We start from the raw sequence: 25,517 nt of genomic DNA on the forward strand, positions 1-25,517 counted from the left end.
GATGGCTGTTAATAGCCGCGGTTGGAAAGGAAGAGAGTGAGAATGACCGGCGACGGCAGGGTCCGATGAATCTCGAGCTGCAAGGGGAATGGAACTAATGAGAAAAGTTAACGCACGAAGGATAGGCTCCTTTTAATTCATTTCGCACGTATTAAATCAACGCACGAATTAAAAGACGCGTGGCGCGTCCTCATGTTGCACGAACGGTGCGAGTATGGTGCCGGACTCCCCCTGAGCGCCGATGTAAAGCCATCAGCCATGGAAGTGTGGAACTAACCAAACTAACGGAGAGTGGTCCTTTGTAAATTCAACGGAAATTATGGGTAGAATTGGTAGAAAAGCCGCTATACTCCAACTGTCACTGAAGCAAAACTCAAACAAGAAACCATCCACATATTTGATATTTCCCGGTAAAACAGAAAAAAAATAAAGAACAGAAAATCCCCCATATAAAATTCAGAATTTGCAATCCAGATTCAAAATTTCCTTCTGCATGTGAATAAGGAAGAAAAATCGATTCACTTCTCGATCGCTTCTCTGAGTCTCCATCTCTTTTCGGGAACGCAAGAGAAGATGAGCAGTCTCAGGGCAATATGTCGGCCTCACATGGTATTCTCTTCCCTCATGTGTTGCAGAAACCAAGCTCGATTAGCTCTCCCTTTTCGAAACAACTGCAGCTATAAATCTGGGGTTTCTTCCCTATCATCGTTCTCTCCTTGGTTTGATACCTCCGATGTTCTGAGAAACTATTCAGCGTACCGTGTGAATTCCAGGAGAACATTCGTTAGGGCGACGAAATGGACTGATGAGAAATCTCCGTATGAAACTCTTGGTAAATTTTCATCATAACCCTATCTTTATTCCTCAACTGAAAATATTTTCATGTAGAGTTGTAATAGATTTAATGGTTCCTCAAATTATTTGATGTTTTCATGTGGAAAATAGCGTCAGGTTAACTATAGTAATGAGGCATATTGAATTCTCGCCTTGTTAATAAATAAATATTATCTCCTGTCTTTATCAACATTTTTCTCTAGCTTTCTTGCATTCTACACTCAAAGATCTTATACTTATTCAATATTTACAAATAAAGTTATGTTCTTAATCAAGAAATAAACCTCTTTGTCATCGTATGCGTATCTGCATACAGTTGCATGTGCACATACACATTTGCCTGCATGTAATTTGTCACATTGATGGGGCTTTTTTGTTTTCTTTTCACACTTAGAAGACTTCTTCTTCTTATTTGATTCATTGTAAACTGATGGTGATTAAATATTTAAAACATTTTCTTGTCATTTTTGTTTTTTAACTCAGAGCTGGAAAGGGATGCTGATGAAGAGAAAATAAAGTCTGCTTACAGACGCTTAGCGAAATATTATCACCCAGATGGTTTGTTTCTTAATCTTAATCCAGCCTTTTTTAAAATGTGAATTCCATATGATGTTGTACTTTTTGTACAAAATAAACGTATATCATTGTTAAGAGAAAGTGGTATGGTATTGGAATTTAATGTGGATAGGGTCTGTTGAACAAGGTCCTTTTCTAAGAAAGCCAAAGGGTTAGGCACTTATCCAGTCCACTCTTCCCAAGACCCCAGATGGTTGGGATCAACATTGTGTAATGGCCTTTTATATGTAGGTTATGGTATAGGACATTAATTGTTCTGCAAATTTTATTGGTATAGCAATGCTGTGGGATGTCTATACTGTATAAGCTGGTCTTTGCAGGGGTGAGAGAAGCAACTTCCTTGGGTGGTCCATAATTGTTCCCTTATATTTTGTTGGTATCGCAATGCTATTGAATGTCTAAAGCTAATCTCACCATCACTTTTCCCAGTTAGGTTGGGTCTTTCCTATATTGCAATGCTTTTGCAATTTCGTAGAATGTCTGAAAGTTGATCTTGTCAGTCCTTTTCCCAGTTTGGTCAGGTCTTATCCCCCTATTAATTGGGGCTTAGGCTTGTGCCAGGATTTGGGTGAGGAGCTCAGGATTGTCTAGTCATGGTTTTGCTAGCTTGGGGCTCATATGAGATGAAAAGTGGGAAGCTTGCTATTGGACTCTGCTCAAAGTGATGCAGAATGCAATTACATACTTTTATTATGAAGTTTAGAGAGCCACATTGAGTGAAGTCATTTTTGCATTGAACTCTGTAACTTACAATTGTATAAACATTGCATTGAAATGACCTATACCTGGACTGGGGGCCAAACCAGGTAATAAGTTAGGTCTCAACTTCAGATATCTGCTACTGTGTTTGCATCAACATTTAAGTCATTATCAGATCATTTTCCTTGTTCAAAGTGTATGATGGAAGGGGGACTCTCGAGGAAGGGGAAACGGCTGAAAGTCGGTTCATTAAGATTCAAGCATCTTATGAGTTGCTCATAGACGAGGAAAAGCGAAGACAATATGACAATGATCATCGTGTCAATCCATTGAAGGTAACTGGTAACTTTTGGTTATTTTTCACATCAATTTTGATGATCATTAGATAGCACTAGCCAATATGATTAGACTACTAGTTATTTTGTTTAAGGATTTCTTTTAATTTTTGTCAAAAGCTTAGCTGATATTTTCTCTTTCTTTTCCTAAGCATTATTGCGTAGCTGGCTAGCTACTGAACCCTTAGCATGGATCCTTCATTTTATCCAAATTACCTACATTGGACATGGCATAACACTTACTTTCTATCCTCCAATAAAACACAAACAATGGTGATGAGGCGCTTAGGGATGGCAATTTTCTCCATTTCCCTAATCCTTGTGGGGACCCACCCTGAATGGGGCTGGGGATGATTTTCCTCCCACAGGGATTGGGATGGAGAAATTTCCATCTCTGTTGGTGGGGATGGGGAGCTCTCCCCACCCCACAGGGTCCCCAATGCTCGCTCCACGAGGATCTCCGCTTAGTAATAATATTATATACTATTTTACTATTTTTTTTTAAATATGGTTGAATATGTTTGAATATATTTGGATCTTTTTGATAGGATTGTAAATGAAAATGAAATAAAAAATAAAATGAAGTTGGCTTCATAAAAAAGGTGGGGATGGGGAAAGCTTTGTCCCCGTTGGTGGGGACAGGGACAGGGATGGGGATGGGGAGTGGCTACCCATCCCGGCTCCAGCCCGCTCCATTCCTAAAAACACTCATGGAGGCCTAGAGGGTTGCCTCGCTTAATCACCAAGATATTTTTACACAGAGTTGTTGTGTACTTTTATATTGTTAACATTCTGAGATTACATTAAATAAAACAGACATTATTAAACTAAATTATTTAGTTTAAGTTAAAATACTAGTTTCTTTTTATTATTTTTATTATTTATTAGGGTTCAATCAAGATGTATATTGTCTTGACTCTTGAACCCTCGAAGGCTTCAAAACCTTAAATAATAAGCATGGAAGAACTCAAAATTTCATCCTTTCTTTTCTTTTCTTCTTTCCCTAGGGCAAAAATAGAGGCTCAGCCCCTTTATTTTTTGAAATGTCTTTTCTTTATTCCATCTTTTTATGGAACATGTTGATTTTCTTTTCTTTTCTTTTTCTTTTGAGAAAAGGTAACTTCCATGAATGTGTTGATTTTCTATGTTGTAAATGAAGTCTATACATTATTTAGAAGATTTTAAACAATTAATAGTGAAAGATGGTTATTGCTTGCCATGGAACCTAGGGAATTACCCTTGCATTCATGGTTTTTATTAAAAAAAATCCCATCACCTAGGTGACGCCTAGGTGTCTGCATAGGCAACTGGGTAACAAGGCATCCCCTATTGCTTAGCTTTGCCTCAGCACCTTGAAAACTATGATTGTAGGCAAGTTGATTCAGAATTGTGCGAAGGCTCTAACCATTGGCTGGTTCTTGTTTATTCTCATTGTGGACTCAGTAGCCTCATTTGTTTGCTACTGTTCTGTCAGGCTTCTCAAGCATGGATGGAGTGGCTTATTAAAAAACGAAAGGCTTTTGATCAGCGTGGTGATATGGCGATTTCAGCTTGGGCTGAGATGCAGCAGCGTGAGATGAATCTTCGTGCACGACGTCTCTCTCGTTCAAAGGTATTGAATTTTTCTTAAATGCTTACCTGTTCATGGATGATCTTGCCATGAGAACACTTAATGGGTAACATTTCATTCACACAATAAGAAGAATATAAATTCTGCACAGTTTGATATTTTCTTTCTTCACCAATATGATGATTAATAGGGATTTATTAAAAAAGAGAGTTGTAATATTCAAAGTAATGCCATTGCTCTGCAAGATGTGAGTTAAGGAGGAGTGGTCTTCCACCATATCTAGGTGTATTAAGGACATGCATAAGGACCAAATAGATATTTGGCCATAAATCGATTGCAATAAATTGGATTAACTATCAATTCCTATGGGGTTTCTTGAGCTTCTTTGCTTGTCACTTGCAAAGCAAGTAATCTGATACCAATGGCAATGGGTATCTGATTCCCCATGCGGCTGGATTAGCAGGGTCTGGGTTCAAAACCTTGGACCTAATCATAAATGGGTCAATATCTGGTCCACATGTTTATGATCTGAGAGAAAAGTTAGATGGTGCCTGATAAAAATCTTAGTTTATTAATTTATATGAATCTTGACATTTATGAGAAAATAAGGCAGACCCACTTATTGTTGTTTATTTCTAATCATGCGAATACAATAAGGCTATGTTTGGTTTGAAGGAAAAGGTAAGGAAACGAAGGGAAAGGTAGGTAAACCTTTCCCTACTTTTTCCTTCAATCCAAACACAGCCTAAATTTTAGATTTTGGTGTTTTAAGTAGGACTTGCCAAGTTCTGCATACCTGATTAGCTCCAATCATTTGGTGTCGATGTGTGCCTTCCAAGTGATCCCATTATGGCTTTTACTTTGTGAAACTCTTAAACCTAGGATTACCTTCAAGGTTTTGTTCTCATGTACAGCCACGGTTACTTTTATACTTTTAATTCTTTTCATGGTTCTGTGCTATTATTTCTAAGTTCTAGCATCAAATTTATGATTTGGATGGTATAACAGATTGATCCAGAGGAAGAGAGGAGGATCCTGGCAAAAGAGAAAAAGGCATCTATGGAGAATTTCTCAAATACTCTTAGGCGACATACACTGGTCCTCAAGAAAAGGGATCTAATGCGGAAAAAGGCAGAAGAAGAAAAGAAAAAGGTCATTTCTCAGCTTTTAGCTGCAGAAGGGCTTGAACTTGATACAGATGATGAATCGATATAAATTAAAACAATGAACGTATTCACCTACATACTAGTTCATACTGTACACAAGTTCTTGGAGAAGGTTCTCGATCAACTTCCAGCTATCAAGGAACTGAGCTCAACACAGTTGATGATACATTGTAGACTATTTGCTGAATATTGGTTCCTATTGTAAATAAGCACTTCCATGGATTTGGCTCCCCAAGAAATATGGTGTTTCTGGTGGGTGATTCATATTCCTGTTGTACACAACTGTATATATTATTCTTTCTGGATACTTTAGAAAGATCTCTCTCCTCTACAGTACTACTCTGAAAAATCAAGATCCCGTAATCATACAAGGAGAATAGGTCACTGTGCACTAATGGGCTGTCATAAATTATAGTAAGCGGGTGAACCGAAGGACTTATTGCTTTCTCTTTTAGGGTCTGTTTGGTTTGCGGTTGGAATCAGAATGGTCCATTTTCATAGTCTGGTTCAGACAGGAATGGGAATGGGAATTGAAATCAGCAGGAATGAGATTTTATTCTTAAGGGGGGGATAATGAATGACCATTCCTTCAATGAGGAAATGTCATTTCAGCAGGAATGGGAATGGGGTTCCAACTTCACTCAACCAAACAATTGGATTCTTGTGAACCAAATGGGGCCTAGTGAATTATTTCGTTAAAGTAGCTCCCTAATGGAAGCTTTAGATAGTGTTTGGTAGTGTGAAAAATGAAATTGGATTCAGTCAATGCAAGTCCCGTTCCAATAGTCTTTATAACTTTACATTGGGAATATCTCCCATGAAATAAAGTACATAAGTACGGAGGTATTCTAAATGCAAGGCTATAAAGGCTGTTTGAATTGTGTTCAAACAGATCTTGCACTAACTGAAGTTGATCTCGTGAAAAATATCATGGATGGGACTGTTATGGTCCTGTCCATGATAGAATGTAGTGTTTTGCTTTGTGTGGATGGTGCCCTCTACAAAATAGTGTAGATAGGGATGGGCTATACCCCAATTTCGTTCAATCAAACAATTGGATTCTCGTGAACCAAATGGGGTCTTAGTGAATGATTCTTTAAAGAGGTAGTGAGCTCCCTAATGGAAGCTTTAGAGGGAGTTCGATAGTGTGAAAGTATCACGGACAATACTGTTTTGGTCCTGTTCACGATAGAATGTGGTGTTCTGCTTTGTGTGAACAGTACTTGTCCACAAAATAACATGGACAGGGACGGATCACACCCCAATTTATCACGCACAATATTTTCTCACGGATGAGCCACACTATGGTCTAAACAATTTGTGGGAAGGATTTAGTGTAATGCATGTGTGTTAACACTGGTCCAACTATTCTCATTTTATTTAATCTTTTAATATATTTTAATTTATATTGAAATTATTTTTAAACTATTTATTGTTGAAGTTAATATTATAATGATAAATATATTTGTTAGTAATTACGTATTGGTGTTTTATTTTATCCATTATTATTTTATATTATTATTTCAATTTATTTTTGGATTAAATTGTGATTTTTTCTTTTCATTCATGATCGCATGGGTGTGCAAATGGATCGGATCCAATTGGAATTCAGATCACCCCTATTCGGTCCGATAGGATCCGATCCAACCTATATATGTATATATTTATAAAAATATTTACTTATAAAAATACATGTATGTATTAATGTATTTATTTACAAATATGTTTGTATTACATTTTTTGTAATTTTTTTGTAAAAAAGACATGTATATATTAATATATATGATGAAAATAGTTAAAAAATACTTATATTTTTTGTTTTTCTTTATATACACATTTTTTTCTTTTAATAATTTATTAAATTTTTCATAATTTGAAACAAATCGGATTAGATTAAGATATTTGACATCCTTAATGGATTCAAATTTGAATCACCATTAGCGAAATCCAATCGGATCTTCGGACCGAATCGAATCAGATATGATTAGATCTTGTATTCTGCTATCAGATCAAATTCGAATCAAGGTCTGATTCGATCCGTTTGCACCCCTACATGATCGATTGTGCAAATTATCTCATAAGTTGTACATGAGATCAAGGTTCAAAGTATCGAAAACACAATTTTAAGAGATGTATCAAGATACGCTTTGGATATTCATGCGTATTGGAGAAAAACTAAGATATGCATAGAAATGCTTGGAAACACTACAAATACCAATGTTTTTGAACCATCATTGACTCGAATGGTTAGACCATTCAGACCGAAAACTGTTTAAGCGACCGGTTCCGTTTTACCCCAAACCTGGCATTTGGTAAAAAACCGTTGAATTAGTCAATGAACCGTTGACCTGGATGGTTTGATCGATAAATCGTCCGCCTCGAAGTATGGTTTGCTGCTCAGATATCAAATATGAGAAATCTTTGAGATTGAGAAATCTTAGATCTAAGACTGAGAAATCTCAAATCTGTCTTTCTCGCGCAAGAAGGTGAGAGAGAGAGAGTGAGATCTGAGACTGAGAACACCGCTGATGTAGTTCGCCATCGCCGTTGCTGTTGTCGTCGCCGCTGCAAGCCTGCAAGTCCTCCTCCTCCTCTTCTTCTTCTTCTTCTTCTTCTTCTTCTTCTTCTTCTAAACTCTTTCAGTTCAACCGGTAGTTTTCTTTCAAATTTCAACCTTCTTATATAGTATGCATCTTACCCTAATATTCCAATCTAATGGGTAAGATGCTCAAATCGTTTGAACCGTTTTACCCAAACAGTCGAACCGCTGACCCAGAAATCGATGGCTAGAACGGTTCCGTTTCCGAGTTAGTTTTTAAAATCTTGATAAATACTTTAATAAATCATAAAAATACATCAATAAAACTAAATATAAGACTTCAATAGGTGTATATACATTAAATTAATATATTTTAATGGTTTTATGAAGAAATATATTGTAATTAATTATATTTTCATTAAAAATCCTATGCTTAACTATAATTCTTAAGTTTTAATGTTTTATGGGATGGGAAAAACTCAACTCTCATATCCAACCATAACACATGCATTGACACAACTCCTAAGTGAAAATATAATTAATAATGATTTATTTCCAAAAATTATAAAAATAAATAAACATTATATAACATTTTCAAAAAATAGTTATTAAAGAAGAAATTTCAATTGCTTTGTGGATATGATAGATCATCCATAGAATTATAATATATTCAACCATTGTGATCAAATGATAAAATATAATTAATTCATTATTTATTTTTTTAATTCTAAAAATAAAAAATAATTATTAAAGAAGAAATTTCAATTGGGTTGTGGATTTGATAGATCATCCATAGAATTATAATATATTCAATTGTTGTGATCAAATGATAAAATATAATTAATTATTATTTATTTTTTAATTCTAAAAATATAAAAAATCAAAATAAAATTAAAGAATAAATTTCAATTGCTCTATGGATATGATAAATAAATCCATAGATCTAAAACATATTTAGTATTTATAGGCAGAGAAAAAATTATATTTTTTAATTTATATTTTCCCCAAATATCTTCATGAAATTTCCATAAATCTACTAATAACACAAAAAAAAATTGTGATTCTAAATGTAAGAAATGTAGATCAACATAAATTCAAACATTCAAGAAAAAAAAAAGAAATCACACAATATTATAAAAAATTGAAAATTTTACCTATTTTTGTCATTTATTTTTTAAAATTAAAAAAAAATTAATGATTCACACTTGTTTCTTACAAATTTTTGCAAATCTAACACTCTAGGAATGATGTTTGAAGTTTTAGAGTCATTTGGGGGGGCGAAAGAGCATATTTTTTTTTATTAGTAGTGAAAGAAAGCTTATTTTAGGGAAATATGTTTGCTTTCCCCTTTATTTTTTTCTAGTTTTTGGCCATATATTTTTCATCGATACACTACTGATACACCCCGATACGCCCCCAATATGGGTCCAGTATGCATAGAAAAAGACGAGATGCATGATTTCCATGTGTATCCCGTATTTTCTTTTCAAAGATACATTGCGATACACCCCATATCGAGCGTATCGTATCAAACTTTTAAACCTTGCATGAGATTTATAGAATCAATTAGTATAGTGTAGACAAATCACAATACACCTGCAGAACGCTCCTATGGGTATAGACAGTTTTGTCCACATAGTGTCGTGTGTATTGGTCCACTTTTGCATTCAGTTGAGATACTTTAACAGTTTACAATTCACTAATGGAATGGCCACTAAGACGTTAACCATCCACTTTTGCATTCTTTTGGTCGACTGACTGAAATACAATAATAGCATGTAAAGAGTAAAAATCAATTACCGGCCATCAGATCATTTCATTCTTTTGGTTGGTTGGAAGCTCAAAGGATGCTTGTAACATTAGCAATTGGACGACTGAGTCTAACCAAGTGGAATTTTCACCGTGATTTTCCCGGATTAGACCTGGGGCACGAAATGGAGCGGACAATCTGAGATCCGAAACTATCCTACAAGGACTAAGTGCCATTATAGTAATACCATTCTAATAACCCAAATTGTGTGTAAGAAATAACTCCAATAATGGAGAAAAATTGTTGCTCCATGCACTGTTCACCATCTATTGATTGAAAAACGATTGTGTTCCTACTGAATCTTGATATCTTTATACAACTTTTGTTCCTTTCATTTCTCCCTTTATTTCTTTCATTTCTTTTAACTTCAGACTAGAAGGAAAGCCAAATCAGAGATGATGATGATGATGACCCGCCATATTACTCCAAGATGTAATAAAACAGACCCTAAAACTTCTTTAGTACCATAACTATGCTGTTTAATTTGAAGTTCCTGTTTCCTTGATGTATGCCGAATGCTTTTCTACAAGAAGTTTGATTAATGGACTTTCTACATCAGCATCAGCCTCGTTCCTATCTCTATGAACAGTAATCCTTTCATTGCTTGTGACAACTACAACTTCCTCTTTACGAGTCAAAAGCTCATTGGCGACTACCACATGCATCTTGTATTTCCTTAGAGCCATATCTGCCTTCTCCAATAAGATCTTTGGATCTGTTTCCAGCTGTCAGTCAAGGAAGGGAGGAAATCAATTCTCTAAATTGTGTTTTGTGTACACTTTCATAATTTGTTATCTTTCTGAACATGTATGGAAACTAGCTAATAACAAGTCTAAGAAACTGCAAAAATATCCATTAAAAAGCCATGCAGTTCATTGAAGAAAAAGAGGTGTTTAAAGGAAATTTTGAAATTTAACAAAGACATTAACCTTCAGTCCACATAGAACATCAGGAAACTAGTTATCTGGTTTTCTTGCTAGAATATTGTGTTTTGTGATATCCTAATTTTAGATTTCCTTCAACCTTCCAATAAATGCATGAAATCTCTAAACTTTTTCTCGTGTAATTAAGTTACCCTCATGGTTTCTTGATGTGAGAAAAAGTAACAAAAAAGAGAGAACTAATTCGCCCCATAAACCCTAAAGATGATTATTTTTTAGTTAAATATTACTCCATTCTTTTCTAAGGTTTATTGCAATCTTGCACTTTATTTCTTGTATCAATATGATTGGAGCTCTTGGAGTTCTCATCACAGATACTATCCCTTTCAAACAACCATGAAACTCCAAATTGAATAAGCTTATTGAGGCATAAGATTTGTAACCTTGAAAGATACACAGTATGCCATAGGGGCCCATTCTTTCCTGAGAACTGAGAGCATCTTTGGAACCTGAGCAAGACGCATGTCTAGAGGACCAGATGCTGATTGAATTTTGTGTTCTGCCTGCTTGATGGCAAAGTTATGAAATCGTTAAACAAAATGGTAGGAAAAATATGAAGATTCCTATATATATGCTGGTATATGAAGCTTAATTCAAGTTAAAATTTATTGAATATATGAAATTTTATAATTTCCAGAGAGCTAACCTAACAGAAATTATTACCATGCTTTCCCATGGAACATAGAAATCAGATACTGCAGCAGCAAGGTAAAACATACAGTATGACCCAACATTTTTCACTGATATCGCAACCATCCTCAGAATCTGTATATACAACGTGAAGAAAAAATTGTCACAGATTGGAAATATTGCAAAGGAAAGAAGGTCTCAAAATGGGACACCATAACGATGCAATAAGGAAATATAGTGAAGCAAAGAGGAGAAAAAACTATCAAAGAGCATGGACATTGTTTAGGCAAAACAATGCATCAAATAGATATATGATGGTGCAACAAATGATCAATAGACTGAACAATTCCAGTCCATGTTATACAGAGATTATACCATAGACAGATATCCAGGTGAGAATAGTTGATGGGTGTCTTCTCTACCACATCTAAATGCTTGGCAGTTAACACACATCTTGGTATCAGATAATCTGACAAAAAATATTTTGTGATTGTTGTAGAAAAAATCATGATAAAAATTTTGCACTTCATTTTTTTTCTCTTCTTTGATTATCTATCTTTGGTTCATGATCTACTTCATAGTAGGGACCTACATAGATTATACTGTAGACAGATATCTAGGTGAGAATAGTTGATGGGGTATCTTCTCTTCCACATCTAAATGCTTGGCAGTTAACACACATCTTGGTATCAGATAATCTGACAAAAAATATTTTCTGCATTTGTTGTAGAAAAAATCATGATATAAATTTTCCACTTCATCTTTTTGTTTCCTCTTCTTTTGAGTTATCTACCTTTGGTTCATGATCTACTTACTAGTAGGGTGGTGCCTCTGATGATGTTCTGGAGAATGGCAATGACAAGGAATATGCTTCTTGCTATCTGTTTTTATAGGAAATTCATGCTTTTCTTGAATTCAACTTTACTACATGCCTGACATGTATTCAGCATCCCAGTCATGTAGTAGCGAGGTAAAATAAGCAGCTCTAATAAAAATTGTACATCCTCAATTACCAACAACAATAAGAGAGAAAATACTGAATCAGTTATAGATTGGTTTGCATGCTCAAAAGATTATATGGTCTAAACTCCCTGCCTGCTAGTTCAATGACAATTTGCATTTGTTCCTGGCTCCTGCTTCAAAACTTCTAGGTGTTGTAAGTTTGGTTATGAGACTCTGCACCACCATTCTACCTTGTACGAATCCAAATTTTCAAATATTTTGGCTCAGACCAGGAGTACCACCTTTTCTAGAACGGTTCTTATTGATATACAGAGAGCCCCATGCAAAGATTTGATAATAAGAATTTAAGTCCATGAACAAATTAATCATGCACACAAAAGAGATGCTAGAAATTATGGGAAGAAAAAATATGCAAAATTCTTATATCATTGTAATTAAAACAGATATGAAGTCAATCTAACCTGAAGATACTCAAATATAGAGGTGAAGGGAAGTTTCAGTAAGAGTCCCTTTTCTGTTGCCTGCAATGAAAGAGTATGTTGTGGTTTCTCAGCATTGCGCAGAACTTGCCAGAAAAATGTGATTGGTGCACTGAGACATCTCAAAAGTCCAAATGAAAGCTACAAAATTGAAAACAAATAACATGATTTATAGATGATTCATACAGTGTGATGATGTCTGATTGCTCTCTTCACTGCCTCAGAATGTGACTGACGCACTGGAATACCATCAGAATTCCAATGAGAAAATGAGAACCATTAAAACTAGTAAGACAAATAATGTGAAAATTGATAAAGGATATAAGTTGCTGAAAAAAACTGAAAAGTAAGATTCATCATTTCCCTCCCTACAATAACAATATGATTTATCTTATGGAGGGAAATGATGAGTCTGACTTCAAATATTAACTAGTACCCCCTCCACAAACCAAATAAAAAAGTGTGATTAGCAGAATTCAAGACCTTGAACAGAAGATTCTTCTGTAAGTTCAAAACATTCGAGGAGTGAATTCTCAGGAAGAGATCTACAGTAGGGCTGACAGGTTCCACTATACAAAGATGCATGTCTGGTATTATTGATGAAATCACAGCAAGAAGGAAAAAACATTCTCTTGGACCAAGTGCACCTTTTTAGCATTGACAGAAAACATAATATCAGCAGAAGACTCACCGTCGGTGAAGAAAGACAACTGCATATCCAGCCTTCACAAAGTACCTAAAAAGTTTACCCACAAGTCCATCTTGTCAAAATTGTTTTGAAGTTTGCACATTTTCAATGCGAACTTTTATGGTCAGGGAAAATATGAACTTACTCTGTAGATGCCGCTCCTCGATGTCCTGAGCTGAAGTTATCAATATACCTTACACACCGCTGCTCTAGAGGGACAGTCGTACCACCAGATGACACACACACAATCCTGCTGGGTCCTTTATTTCCTGTAAATAAGCTCAACTAAATCAGATTAAAATTCATGGGAAATGGAGAACGAAGACATAAATCCTAATCACTTCTTCACTAAAATATTTCTTTAGCTAATAAAACAAAATTGTACTTGCCTGATGAAGCAGAGTGCCGGTCTATAAATTCCTTTAATTTTCTACCAATGTCGAGACTATCTTTCAGAGGTGGAGCTGAGTTGAAAAAGGATTCGATGTCTGTATCCAGTGTTCTATGTGGACCTTGCAATCCATCCCTTGAGTCCATCATAGAGGCCTGAAGTCAAATGATCCCAGAACGACATCATCATTGCTTGAGGCAAAATGAAAAATCTCATCCATTGATATTGAATACGGGAAAACAAAGAAGGTCATCCTCTCTTCACAAAAATCCAGCTTTCTGATATTAGTCGTCCATCAATTTGGCGTTTGAAACAGAAGAGCATAAATAAAAAGATCGAAACCCATGATCAAGAAATGGGAAAACTCGGGAGTCAAGTAAATGTCCAATTACTAGTTCTCTCTCGAGTCTCGGTTCTCATTTAGTAATAAGTCCACATTGCATCAGATCAAAATTCAATTTAATGCAAGAAAAAATCAGAGGCACATACGGGGTATGTTTCATTTCGACCCTAATAGAAATAAAACCCTAATTCTCATACTGGATTTTCTCCAAAAACCATATAAATAATAAGTGAGAGACTGTTAGGTATCTATACGACGAACCCACAAATGAATTCTTCAAAAATGAGGAAACAAACTGGTGCAAAGCATTTGATTCATGAAGAATAAAATAGCCTTACCTCAGCTGTGTAAAAAACTCCACAATATGGAACGAATTCGCCCAGTTATCTACAGCGTAACAGCAATATATCAACTCTCCCACCGTCCAAGTGCAACTCGACGGTGACAGTTACAGAAAAGAAAATATTATTAATTTGGGTAAAGCAAATATAAAGACCGTATTTTTTGTTGGCCGTTGATTCCCGCCAACGTGACTTGAGGTAGACAAAGGGATTTTGGCGAATTCACATCTGCGCCCCACGGAGGGTGAACCACAGAATATCTCAACCGTTTATTGAAACATTTTCCACTGACAACTTCGGGAGATATTCTCAATGCACGCTGAGATATTCTCAATTCACTCAGTGCGGGACCCTCGCGAAATTCTCGAAGCCAAAAATATTTGGGATTTATACCGCTAGGATCCCCTCTCCCGCTCCTTCTCCCGCTCCCGTATTTCTTTTTGTTGCCTACGAAAAACGCGATTCATATCCGCTCCCAGAGTTCTGACTATCTCGTCAAAACTTAAATCCTACTCTGCATTTGATCCATTTTTTTCTTTTTCGTTTTTGATTTTTCTAGTCAAGAGAAGTTGATATCTCCTCGAATTTATTCAGTATTTCTAGGCTCCATTCTCGATCGATCAATATCTCCATTCTCCGGAGGTACTAGTTTTTAAGTTTCTGTCTTCTTTGTATTTTGTTTGTATTTCTTTGAATTCCTGAATTATCGATGAGTTCTCTAGGTGTATCTTATGATTCAAGCTCTTTTCAGCCATGGAGGATGAAGCATCAGGTTTGTTTCGTCGGACTTCGACCCGAACTAGAAAGGTCGCAGCGAAGATGGTTGCTGCCCTTGCAAGCAGCGACAATCGTACGCAGGTTTGCTTTTTTGGCTCCATTGAAGTTACTAAAACTTGAATTTTTAAGGAATGCATGACATGTAACTTACGTTTTGGGTATTTTAATGAGGGTTGTTTATTGGATTTATATTCACCAGGCAGCTCTTGCTCGTCTTGAAGCTTTGGAGAATGATAACGCGGGAATAGAAACAATAGAGATTAACGGCGATGATGAAGCCTCTCTTGATGAGGATGAAGGTATGCTTTACGTTGATTACTTCTTGCTTTTCCATCTATGCTTTGTTTTATGGACACATCTTTATTAGTTCTATCGAGAAAGAAGAAAAAGAAAGAAAATCCAGAGCAGGAGTACATCTTTAGGACTAGTTGATGAAGAATTATTTGTTTATTTGAAAGACATTATCTGATATTCATCTCAACTCCACTCAAAGCAGTCTTTCCCAACTATATGAAGCCACGGCTACATGAATCCTGATTCCCATTCCACTCTGTTCAGTGCCATGCATACAATTGGTCAAATCTGTGTTATGAGAGTTGTACTGGCTGTGATTTTTTTTATATTGTAAAACGGTTGAGTCTATTCTAAGGCTCAAAGATAACATGACACTGGTGCAGTTTTTTCATCAACAATTGGCTGTTTTGAATTTCAGTTGGTTTAGGTTTTCTATAACTAGCTACGTTTTCATATGCCAAACCATTGACACAATTCCATGGTAAAGAAGGGAAAAATACTTATACACAGCCTTTGTATTATTAACCATTCGCAAAATAACAAACCTATTAATATTTGAAAAGCTGTGTCATTTTTTTTGTTCCAATGGTACTAATATGTAATTATATTTATTCTATTTTCTCTATATTAAACCTCTTGGAAATGAGTTTAACCATTTCTGTTGTTAATTTGATTAGTCCATAAAATTATGAGTTTTTGGATGGGGAATAGTGACAAATGGATTACACCACAGATTTGATGGGGTTTAAAACTAAAATGCTACTAAATGGGTTAGGAGTGTCAATATGAGATTCTTCCTTGGAGTTTAAAATGTATTTTCTGTATAATAAGACAAGGTCTAATAAATAAGTGTGAATTGAGTGCCATAGTCATGGTTCCATTGCCCACCAATCCCATGTAAGAACCACAGTTATTTGCAAGTATGTGAACCCATGACATGGATGGAATGGACATTCGCCATCTAAATGAAGGTTACTCAGTTTACAACAGGAGTTATTGGTTTACCTGTAATCTTCAATAACTATACATATATAACTCAGATCACCAGCAAGTTCCTATATAGGTGTTTAGGGCTGCATCCTGCCATTACTTTATGGCATGTGTCTGTTTCTCCATAGTCTTACCATCTTTTCTAAGTGAGCCCATATTATTATTTTATTATTTCACTTCTTGAAGCACATAAGGTATTAATGTATTATGGTACATTGAAAAGATAGATAAAGGCAAGCACATAATTGAAAGTAAGTTTCGTAGCATGATATCACATTATGAATTTGGACTTGATTATTAGTTGTGGAGAGAGTAATAAGTCTAATAAGGCAAGTGTTTCTTGACCCTTCCCTTGAGGATTCTAGAATTTGGTCAGTTTCACCAGATGGTCTCTTCACTTGTTCCTCCTTTTCCAAAATCGTTGCTTCACCTAATCCTCAAGGGGTGGACTTCCCCATGAAAGAAATTTGAGTAACCCTATTCCACCTGAAGTTCAAGCTTTTTGCTGGGAAACTTTCCTTGTTCTCAGGCCCCCGTGGGAATAGGAAACTCTAATAGAGCTGAGATTTTAGCGGCGGTATAAGGTATTCAGATTGCAGAACAATTAGGGGTTCAGCACTTGGTAGTTGAAGGAGACTCTCAAATTGTGGTGGGGTGGTTGAAAGACCCAGCTTCAGCCATGTGGCAACACAGGGATTTATTAAGGAGAGTAAACTGGCTTACAAGAAATATGACTGTTACCTCTCTATGGGTGGGAAGATCAGCAAACACCTTAGTGGATGGGTTAGCTAAGCAGGGGGCTACAAGGGAGCAGCAATTTTGGGCTGCTTTGTAATTTTATTTATGGTTAATTCTGTTTTATTTTGATGCAATACTTTTCTGAAGAGGTAACAGCTCATGCCTTTTCAGTGGTGTTTTTTCTGAATTAATAAATTTCTTCATTCATCAAAAAAAAAATAAACTTTCCTTGGTAAGGTAAACACTTGTGACATGATACAGAGAATATGGCCTTATGCCTGTCTTTCTCCTCACTGGTGTTTCTTATGTAGGGGCAGTCGTGAGGCCCTATCTCATTTATTAATTTCCTGCCCCTTTGTGTTTCAAATTTGGGAGTTTTTTTGCTCTCTTTTTGGGCGTAAGTGGGACCCCCCTCAAGATGTGGTGGGATTGTTTAATCCTAACTTCTTGAGGCAATCAAAGAAGAGAGGGAAGATGCCTTGGAGAGCCACTAAAGCAGTAATTTGTTGGGTGGTTTGGGAAGAAAGGAATAATAGGATCTTCTCTTAAAAAAGCAGAACTCTGGAAGAAGTGATAGTATAAAGTTAAAGGTGGCATTATGGGTAAAGACATTGGATAGCTTCCATAGATTATTAGTCACTGACATTCAAAGAGTCTAGACTAAAATAGCATAGTCATGGAGAGAAAAGATAAGAGTAAGAGTGGACTAGAAACCCCCAGAAAGCAATGAAGTCAAGTTGAATTTTAATGAGAAATGCAAACTCCTTTGCTGATGGATTAGCTAGGCAAGGGGTGAATAGGGATTCTGATTTCTGGGCTCAGCTGTAATTGTTTTTTCTTTTTGGGTGCCTCCCCACTTTCTTGGGGAGTTAAGATAGTTTAGCTCCTCTACTTTGTAAGCTTATTCCTATTTAATGAAATCTGTTGTTATTGATAAAAAAAAAATGATGGGAACTCAATTGGAAATCCAGGGATGGCAGGAATAGGAGGAGTAAGCAGAAATTTTGAAAGGATAATTTTGGCCTTATTTTCAGGGCCAATTGGTCTGTGAAATTCCTTGAAGGCTGAACTGTTAGCACTACTACAAGGTCTCCGGTTAGCAAAGCAGTTGGGTTTCAGACGGGTTGAGGTGGAAGGGGATTCAAAAATTGTTGTCTCATGGGCAAACCAAAACATGTGTACTCCCCGGACTCTAAAACATGTGACAAGGGAAGTGGAAAAGATTGCTAAGGATATAGAGGCTAAATTTAAGTGGGTTAGAAGAAGTGCAAATGGATTAGTTGATTCCCTTGCCAAACAAGGAGTAATGAGGCAACAATTGTTTTGGGCTTCTATGTAACTAGGGTTTGGAAATTGGGGATGACGTTCCTTTCATCAAGCTGTATTAACTGCTTCTTTAATTGAATATAATAAAATAAATATATTTTATGTTGATAAAAAAAGATCTAATAAGGCAACACTTGGATGCAAATTTCATTACACATTATTTTGACTGGATATGCTTTAAGAGGTTATATCAAATTAAATGCATATTATTTAATTTATCTATTTATTTGGGGTTTATTAAGAGTTGTTTTTAACTTTTTATCGGTGAAGGGTGTTTCTGTCTAGACAGGTCATCTGGAAAACTTATGCATCTCAATGCTCAGTTATGTTCAGCAATTCAAAGTGTCCATCTCACTGAATTTATGATGTCTGCAATACACTGTTCCAATTCAAACTATCATATTGTGCAATGCTTTATATCAATTGTTCTAGTGTTGGTTAATTGTGGTTAACCACCAAAGTGGGCATTGCTTTGGAATACATGTAACAAATTTATAAGATTTTATCTCAACTAAGCCTCGTCCCAACTATATAGGGAAGGCTACATGGACCCTGTTCTGCCTCTCCACTCTGTTCAGTGCCATGCCCTTGTCTCAACTATTATGCATTTAACCCTACCTTATTAAGAATTTAAAAATAGAAACAAAGATGGTGGAAAATCCAAGTCTGGAATTTGCAACTCTTATTTTCTTTTTATAGGTAAGGATGAAGATTGTATTAATATTTGTGGAAGAGGGGAAAAAGTTCCATCTACAAGGTTATTTGTGTGTGTATAAAAATGTTGTCAGCAATTAGTCCATTACAAAGTTTAGAAAGATAATCTGGTAATAATTGATAAAAAAAAAAAGATAATCTGGTAATATCTGTTAGGATGATGCCCACCAGAAAATTCATCTATTCTGCTTTCCTTATCATTCCCATTCTTGAAGGTTCTTGTTCAAAAAATCTGCCTATTCCATAAATTCCAAAATGTAGAAAATGGTTTTAGATTCCATGGGGTGTGGCTTCTTCTAATGAAGTCTTTCACAGACCATGCTCGGACTAGAGAATGTTTTATGTTTTGGTAATAAAATAAAAATTTATTAAAAGGAAAAAGAGAGAGATACAAGGAAGGTGACCTACCAACTCCTTGAAGTCTACAAGGATGATCCAATGTTGGAGGTTCAGAATGCCAGGGCTGGTGCTGGAGTAGAAGCTGAAGAGGAGATGGAAGGTGAGGTCTTTTTAGGCATACATGAGGAGACCAGATACCAATTTGATTGCCACAATGAGGATGTTCGGCAATATGTGGAGGTGAAGATCAGAAAATTGGGTGTTGATTTGGGTAGAAAGAGAAACCCTGAAGAGCAGGGATATCAATCCAATGAAATAACAATAAAGAAAGTGCGCAGTCCAAGAAATCATAATGTTGTGGCATGTGACCAAGGTTTTCACTAGGCTGAAATTGGGCCTGACAGGAGCAGGCCCTACAAAACATTTCAGATGGGTTTACAGGAGAAAAGGATTGAGAGATAATGGGACATATGGTATAGATCATAGGGGGACGCCGAGACAATATCAGTCTTCAATCTCCCTAGTGCCGAAAGAGCATCAGGAAAACACTTTGCGTGGAGGTGAATCCGCTCCTGAGGTGAGACAGACAATGCAAAAGGAAAACAGTAATGTCAGGGAGTCAGGTGAAGGGGCCCTCCAAAAAATGGTGGACAGAGAGGTGGCAATTGGGAAGAGCCTAGGTCTGTTTTGTTGGGGTATTGACTATTGAGGAGTTTTCTAGAAAGGCTTTTGAGGAGTTTGAAAGGAGAAGAAAGGAAGAGAAGTTGAATAAAGATGATCGTCCGAAAAAAGACAAGATATGGGATGAAGAGGTTGTAATTAGAGAAGATTTGTCCACAGAGGTTCTTTGAAGCCATGGTGTGCCAAGGAGGGGTTTTTTGTTTCTGTTCTCCTGTTTTATTGAAGGGCTGTTGGGCTTTGTTTTTTTTTGGGGTCTGGTCAGGGTTCTCTATGTTTCTCAGGTAGGATTTGGTTCGGGGATTTTTGGGTTTCCTGAGCTATGTGGATTTGGGTCTTAATGGGTCTTTGAGACTTGCTTGTCTTCTCTCGGTGATATCTTATCACCTCCTTGTTGTTTCTCTTTTTGTTTTAATAAAATTTTATCTTTATTCTTAAAAAAAATGATCCAATGTTGTCTAAAAAGTTTGGTGAGATAGGATGACATCATATAAGAGCATTAATAATAAATGTGGTACCAACTCCTTGAAGGAGGAACTAATGTGTAAAAGTTTTGGATTTTCTACTTCTAAAAATCAAGTTATCTATCATTAAGTTTTTGCTCAAGACTGCTATCCTCATAAAGAGGGACACCTTGGATAGGGTACGTGGTGATGAAATCCTTCTCCAACTGAAGGGAACATTTTTCTCCTCCAATGTATATAGGACTTATCCGTGAAGGCTTATTAACCATGAAGGCTTTATTTTGGATTAGCATCCCTAATCTTATCCTTCTTTTCAATATGGATGCTGGTTTGTAACCAGGCTAGCAGTTCTACTGAGTGGTTGACCTTCCAATCACTTATTTGAATTTTGAACTGTGAGTTTCTGCACAATATCGCTAGCCAACATTTTTTAACGGTCTAAACCATGCTATTCTTGATGTGTCATTTAAGATAAAAATGGAAAACCTCCTCTCTGGGGTTGTTGCCACACAACTTCCATAATGCACTCAGGCCCCACCTTCCACTTTAACTATGGTATGTTAGAAAATTTGTGCAAGTTCTTTAAGATTATATCCACATGAAACTATTGAAGGAAGTGTTTCCTAGCAAATAGTTGAATGCCCATGTTTACTTACCATGATGCAGTGCCTCAGCATGTTTAGCTCATAGCTGAAGCATCATTTCCACTCTTGATAAGCTTTATTTATTAGGCCAGAAATGCCAATCCCACTCCATCTGGCACCTTTGATTTTAATACTTGTTACAAGAAGAAATTCTCTGAGATAACTGTCACTGAAGATGGAATGGTGAAAAGTGATATGTATACTGGCAAGTTCAGATAGGTCCCTCTTCAATGTAATAACTTCCCCTCCCTTTGATAATTATCCCTTTCTCCACCAGTCGGTTTTCCAGGCCCCTCAGGATGGGCCTTGTCAAAAAAAAAAAATATTTTCCTTCCATTCAAAATGGGAAACTAGTTAAATTTTATATCCCCCCTTGTCATCATCTTGTCTGCTGAAGCAAGATATGTTTTTGGGCAAATTGTGACAGGAGGGAATTAGTAGTTGTTTTTTGCACTTCACATACTGAAATGCAGTACTTAGATTCCCCATTAATGTGAGAAGCTATCTTAGGTTCCATTTGGCAAGTCTTTTTAAGTTCTGCAGGCAGCCTAGATGGCCAAAAGATGTAATGAGCTTTTGTGGACTTTTCTTTAAAGATCTAGACCATTTGATAAGTATCCTAGTCTATCATGATCTACAGAGCTGTTAAATGAAAAATTTTAGGTGCAGAAAGATCGGAAACTTCATTTGAAGCTTCCAGATTTTTGACCATTTTGGGCTTCCATGAGCTTTTTAGGGCATAGGTCTTTCTGGCTTCCTGTCTTTCATTGCCAAACAGAGAAAGACCAAATTTTGGTCATCCAATCTTTGAAAAGCCTGAAAGACCACACAAAAAGACTTGCCAAACCTTCCTTAATAACTTATAGATAATGTTATCCTTTTTATCTTCTGTTTATATTGTCTCTTTGAATAATAGTAATTCCCAGGCAAACTGTGTGTGCACATGTACGTACGTCTGTGTGCAGATGATAGAAATGATGATTCAACTGAGACAGATCATAGACTTAGCTTCCTATTCACTTAGAATTCAGTGATTCTCGTGGACCATTGTGGTTCTTCTTGTCAAGTTATGAGTATCAGGATGGTATATCTTGAGAACTGGTTCAGTTTAGTATCAACTTGGAAATTGAAGAACTTGTCAGAAAGCATGCCCATTTGTGACCTAAAATTTGGGAATTAGTGCTAGTTTAACTTTGTTTTTCTATTCTCTTTTCACTATTCTTAGGTCTCAAAAATAGCATATATAGAATAAGACAGCTACCTTTTCCATGTGATTAGGAGAAATTTTGCGATATTTGCCCTAGACTCTACAAGTTGAAGTGAATTTTGTGGCCTGAATTCTCAATCAATGAACACTGCCTGAACAGTAATCCTGGGAGTATCGAACCATCAGGTTCCTCCTTGCTTTGATGGAGAAGAAAGCGAAGGGTGAAGAAGCAAGCTTTTTGCCGGCCATGAAATGGAGAAGAGAGATGGAGTTTGAAGCAAAGAAGTTCTTGCTTGAAGAGTGCAAAAAAATGGAGAAGGCTCCTTGAAGGTTACGGAGGAGAAGAAAGCCACTATTTTCCTCATTGGAGAAACAACATTATGCCTGAAAGGATTTATTGATGGAGCAATTTGTTCAGTGAAAAAGATTGGGTGGAAGGGTCGTCTTGCAATTACAGGGAAGAATTACATAGCTGAACTAAGGCATAATGGGAAAGGTTGGTGTGTTGTAGTTACTAGTTACAGAGGTATTTGGGAATGGCAGGAAGCAGATGGTCTGCATTCTGAAAGGAAAGGGAAGCAAAGGTTGGAAGTTATTCACAAATTTTTTACAAGACTACTTGATCAACATTGAAGAAGGCAAGGTAATGAGGCAATCACTGGCAGCAGAAGAAACAGAGAGGCAAGACATGGAGGGAATTACTACTAAAAGTGAGGAAAAATGAGTTTTTAGTGGTGAAACAGAGCAGAAGCCAGAGTTGTTTTTTCAAATTCAATAAAATCAAACAAGATGGAAATGCAAGTGAAAAAAGGAGTTTGGAAGAAGAGGTTGGTGCTAATAGCAGGGAGGAAGATTGCAGAATGGAAATCAATTGTAAATTTGATTGTGGAGAAATTCAATATTAAATCTTCAACACTGGTAGTACCTTTTAGTGATACGAGAGAAATTCTTGATATCGGTGATTGAGTTTTCTTCAATCGAAACTGGAGAGGGGCTTGTCTTGATTGAATAGTGGCATATGTCTTCTAATGAACAAGACATTGCAGTGGGAAGATTTAATATAAAATTATTAGGGCTTCCCTTCAATTTCTGGAGGACACTTCTTGATAGAATCATCAGAATGTTGGGCGGAGTGGTGGAAGACTGTAAGTCTGTAACTCGTTAACTTGTGGGCGGTAAGAGTGAAGATCTTTGGAGTTAAACCGGAGGAAATCCCTAGATTTTTGGCCCTCTTCTTAAACAGCTTGTCGAGGAAGATTTAGGTGTTGATGGAAGTGGAAGTGGCACTGTGGAAAGGATGTTCTGAGGAGGAAGACGGTTTTGAGGTGGATGATGGGTATTTATGTGGAGAAGGGAGAGTGGTTGGAGGGAGAAGAGGAAAGGGCACCTCACTTTGAGAAGGTGAACAGTTTGAGTTCTAAAGGCCAAATGTTTGACTGTATCAAAAAAGAAAAATTTTCAAATAATTTTGAACACCAATAGACCTTTGGTGCTGCTATCCAGGCTGGCCCATATGACTCTTTTAGTAGTCATGTGAGTGTTAAACGAAGAGTTTCAACTGTAGACAAAATTTTTGTCCATTATTGTCCCCAAAGTAGACTCAATCGATGGGGGATTCCAAGAAGCAAAAGAAAATTTTCAGTGGGTTCCTAGATTGAACATTAAAGAAAGAGAGGCTGAATTGAAGATGATGGATCGTCCAAATCCAAAATATTCTAGGACGTGTAGGGAGGAAAACGAAATGGAAGATGGAGGATGGATAGACTATGAGCTAACAGTGGAGGAAGACAATTTGAATATACTCTATGGCTGATAGTTTGGGGAGAACACTAAGTTGGCAGATCTAGGAGGGGAGGAAAATAAGGAGACTTCTGCTTCTTTTCAATTGGTTGCAGGGGAGGAAAATCTAAGATCAAACAATGGAGAATCAGACCATTTGAAGAACTGCAAGCAGGGTGTCTGTAAGGAAGTAGTAGTCGACCATCGGCAACATTACAAGGATGATCCTAAATTCCTAGTTATGATAAGCTAAAGATAAATTCAAGTAAACATGGGGGGGGGTCCAAGTACAACAAAAGCTTCACCATAAAAAACTACAAATGGGTTAATCAGTAAACCCCAAGGTTCTGGACAAAAAATTTTGACTGATAGTCCTTGTATGCTTCCCCACCCTTCCTCCATGCCCATTCCAGGTATGATCATAAATTCTGTTTATGGTACTAATCCTTGATTTGTGTCTGAAGCATGTCTTCTAGGTTCCCAAGTTGCCATTAAGCCACAAGCCCAACATTCTGGCAGTTGATAAGAGATTAGGGAGTTGGGAATAGAAGGTGAAGATGGAAGGGAGAGGAGAATCTGGGAGTTAATAGAAAAATTTTTGGAAGAATTAGAAAGAAAGGAATTGGAGAAGGAATTTAATAATTGTAAGACAGATGTAGGAGCTTCAGCTATAACTATGAGTTGGTAGTAGGTGGGGAGGGTAGGGGAGAGAAGATGAGAAAGCCGATGAGAATGAGAAAGAAGATTCTGGTGCCGTTTGGCAAGTCTTTTTAGAAAGATCTTCTAGCAGTAGCCCAGATGGCCAAAAGACATGTTGAGCTTTTGGGGTCTTGTCTTTAAAGACAGACCATTTGGCAAGCGGGTCGGTCTACTAGGCTTTTAAAAATGCATTTAGAGGCTATATATCACACAGAAAGACCGGAAAGCTTCATTTGAAGCTTCTCAAATTTTGGTGTTTTCGGTCTTTTCGGGTCTTTCCTTGTGCACGCCTTCTCACCTTTCCGGATTTTGGTTACCAAATGGAAAAAGACCCATTTTCGGTCTTTTGAGCTTGTTGAAGCCGAAAAGACCATGCAGAAAGACTTGCCAAACACTGGCAGTTGTGGCTGGTTTTGTGGGAAAACTAGGGTGTAAACTGAAGAGTCCAAATGAATTAAAAGTTTTTTGAGAAAAAGAAAGGAAGAAGGAAAGGTGAGGAAAAGAAAATTGAGTGAAGCTGAGAGGTTAAGGCTAGATGTGGAAGGAGATAAGGAATTCGGTTA

General features: G+C 36.7%; 3 protein-coding genes across 4 annotated transcripts in view; 2 read left to right on the plus strand and 1 right to left on the minus strand.

The window, feature by feature from the left end:
- The first annotated feature begins 363 nt into the window (after positions 1 to 363).
- Positions 364 to 5,496, plus strand: LOC148876875 (Chaperone DnaJ-domain superfamily protein). The gene is made up of 5 exons (XM_088975373.1): positions 364 to 832; positions 1,318 to 1,392; positions 2,305 to 2,444; positions 3,919 to 4,056; positions 5,023 to 5,496. Exons 1-5 carry the CDS (start codon positions 574 to 576, stop codon positions 5,227 to 5,229), a joined length of 819 nt encoding a protein of 272 aa, XP_088831499.1. The 5' UTR covers positions 364 to 573; the 3' UTR covers positions 5,230 to 5,496.
- Positions 5,497 to 9,759: 4,263 nt separating this feature from the next.
- On the minus strand, positions 9,760 to 14,662 carry LOC148876876 (phosphopantothenate--cysteine ligase 2-like). 2 transcript variants are annotated; one of them, XM_088975396.1, is made up of 10 exons: positions 14,303 to 14,662; positions 13,620 to 13,776; positions 13,376 to 13,499; positions 13,234 to 13,278; positions 13,026 to 13,111; positions 12,729 to 12,781; positions 12,525 to 12,584; positions 11,134 to 11,235; positions 10,854 to 10,973; positions 9,760 to 10,254 (listed from the first exon to the last, which is right to left on the minus strand). In XM_088975396.1, the coding sequence occupies exons 2-10, from the start codon at positions 13,768 to 13,770 to the stop codon at positions 10,009 to 10,011; spliced, it is 987 nt and encodes a 328-aa protein (XP_088831522.1). In that variant the 5' UTR covers positions 13,771 to 13,776; positions 14,303 to 14,662; the 3' UTR covers positions 9,760 to 10,008. The 2 variants fall into 2 exon arrangements, with proteins under 2 accessions (XP_088831522.1, XP_088831517.1); XM_088975391.1 differs by having other exon boundaries at positions 13,620 to 13,879; positions 14,303 to 14,400.
- Positions 14,663 to 14,703: 41 nt separating this feature from the next.
- Positions 14,704 to 25,517, plus strand: part of SEF (HIT-type Zinc finger family protein) — a 34,984-nt gene continuing 24,170 nt past the window's right edge. The window contains exons 1-3 of the mRNA XM_088975409.1: positions 14,704 to 14,947; positions 15,057 to 15,163; positions 15,282 to 15,381. Coding sequence (XP_088831535.1) covers positions 15,059 to 15,163; positions 15,282 to 15,381 — 205 coding nt within the window. The 5' untranslated portion in view covers positions 14,704 to 14,947; positions 15,057 to 15,058. The remainder of the gene's footprint in view (positions 14,948 to 15,056; positions 15,164 to 15,281; positions 15,382 to 25,517) is intronic.

The sequence above is a fragment of the Nelumbo lutea genome, chromosome 1, assembly GCF_056320005.1.
Source record: "Nelumbo lutea isolate HS-2025 chromosome 1, American lotus-T2T, whole genome shotgun sequence".
NCBI classification, from domain to species: Eukaryota; Viridiplantae; Streptophyta; class Magnoliopsida; order Proteales; family Nelumbonaceae; genus Nelumbo; species Nelumbo lutea.

Excerpts from the sequence above, each read along its gene's own strand:
- LOC148876875 (XM_088975373.1), top strand. The coding sequence starts at position 574 with ATGAGCAGTCTCAGGGCAATATGTCGGCCTCACATGGTATTCTCTTCC. Across the intron at positions 1,393-2,304 it reads GAAATATTATCACCCAGATG|TGTATGATGGAAGGGGGACT; the intron begins GTTTGTTTCTTA and ends CCTTGTTCAAAG. Across the intron at positions 4,057-5,022 it reads GACGTCTCTCTCGTTCAAAG|ATTGATCCAGAGGAAGAGAG; the intron begins GTATTGAATTTT and ends ATGGTATAACAG.
- LOC148876876 (XM_088975396.1), bottom strand. The coding sequence starts at position 13,770 with ATGATGGACTCAAGGGATGGATTGCAAGGTCCACATAGAACACTGGAT. Across the intron at positions 13,500-13,619 it reads CCGGCACTCTGCTTCATCAG|GAAATAAAGGACCCAGCAGG; the intron begins GCAAGTACAATT and ends GCTTATTTACAG. Across the intron at positions 12,782-13,025 it reads AGAAGAATCTTCTGTTCAAG|TGCGTCAGTCACATTCTGAG; the intron begins GTCTTGAATTCT and ends ATGGTATTCCAG.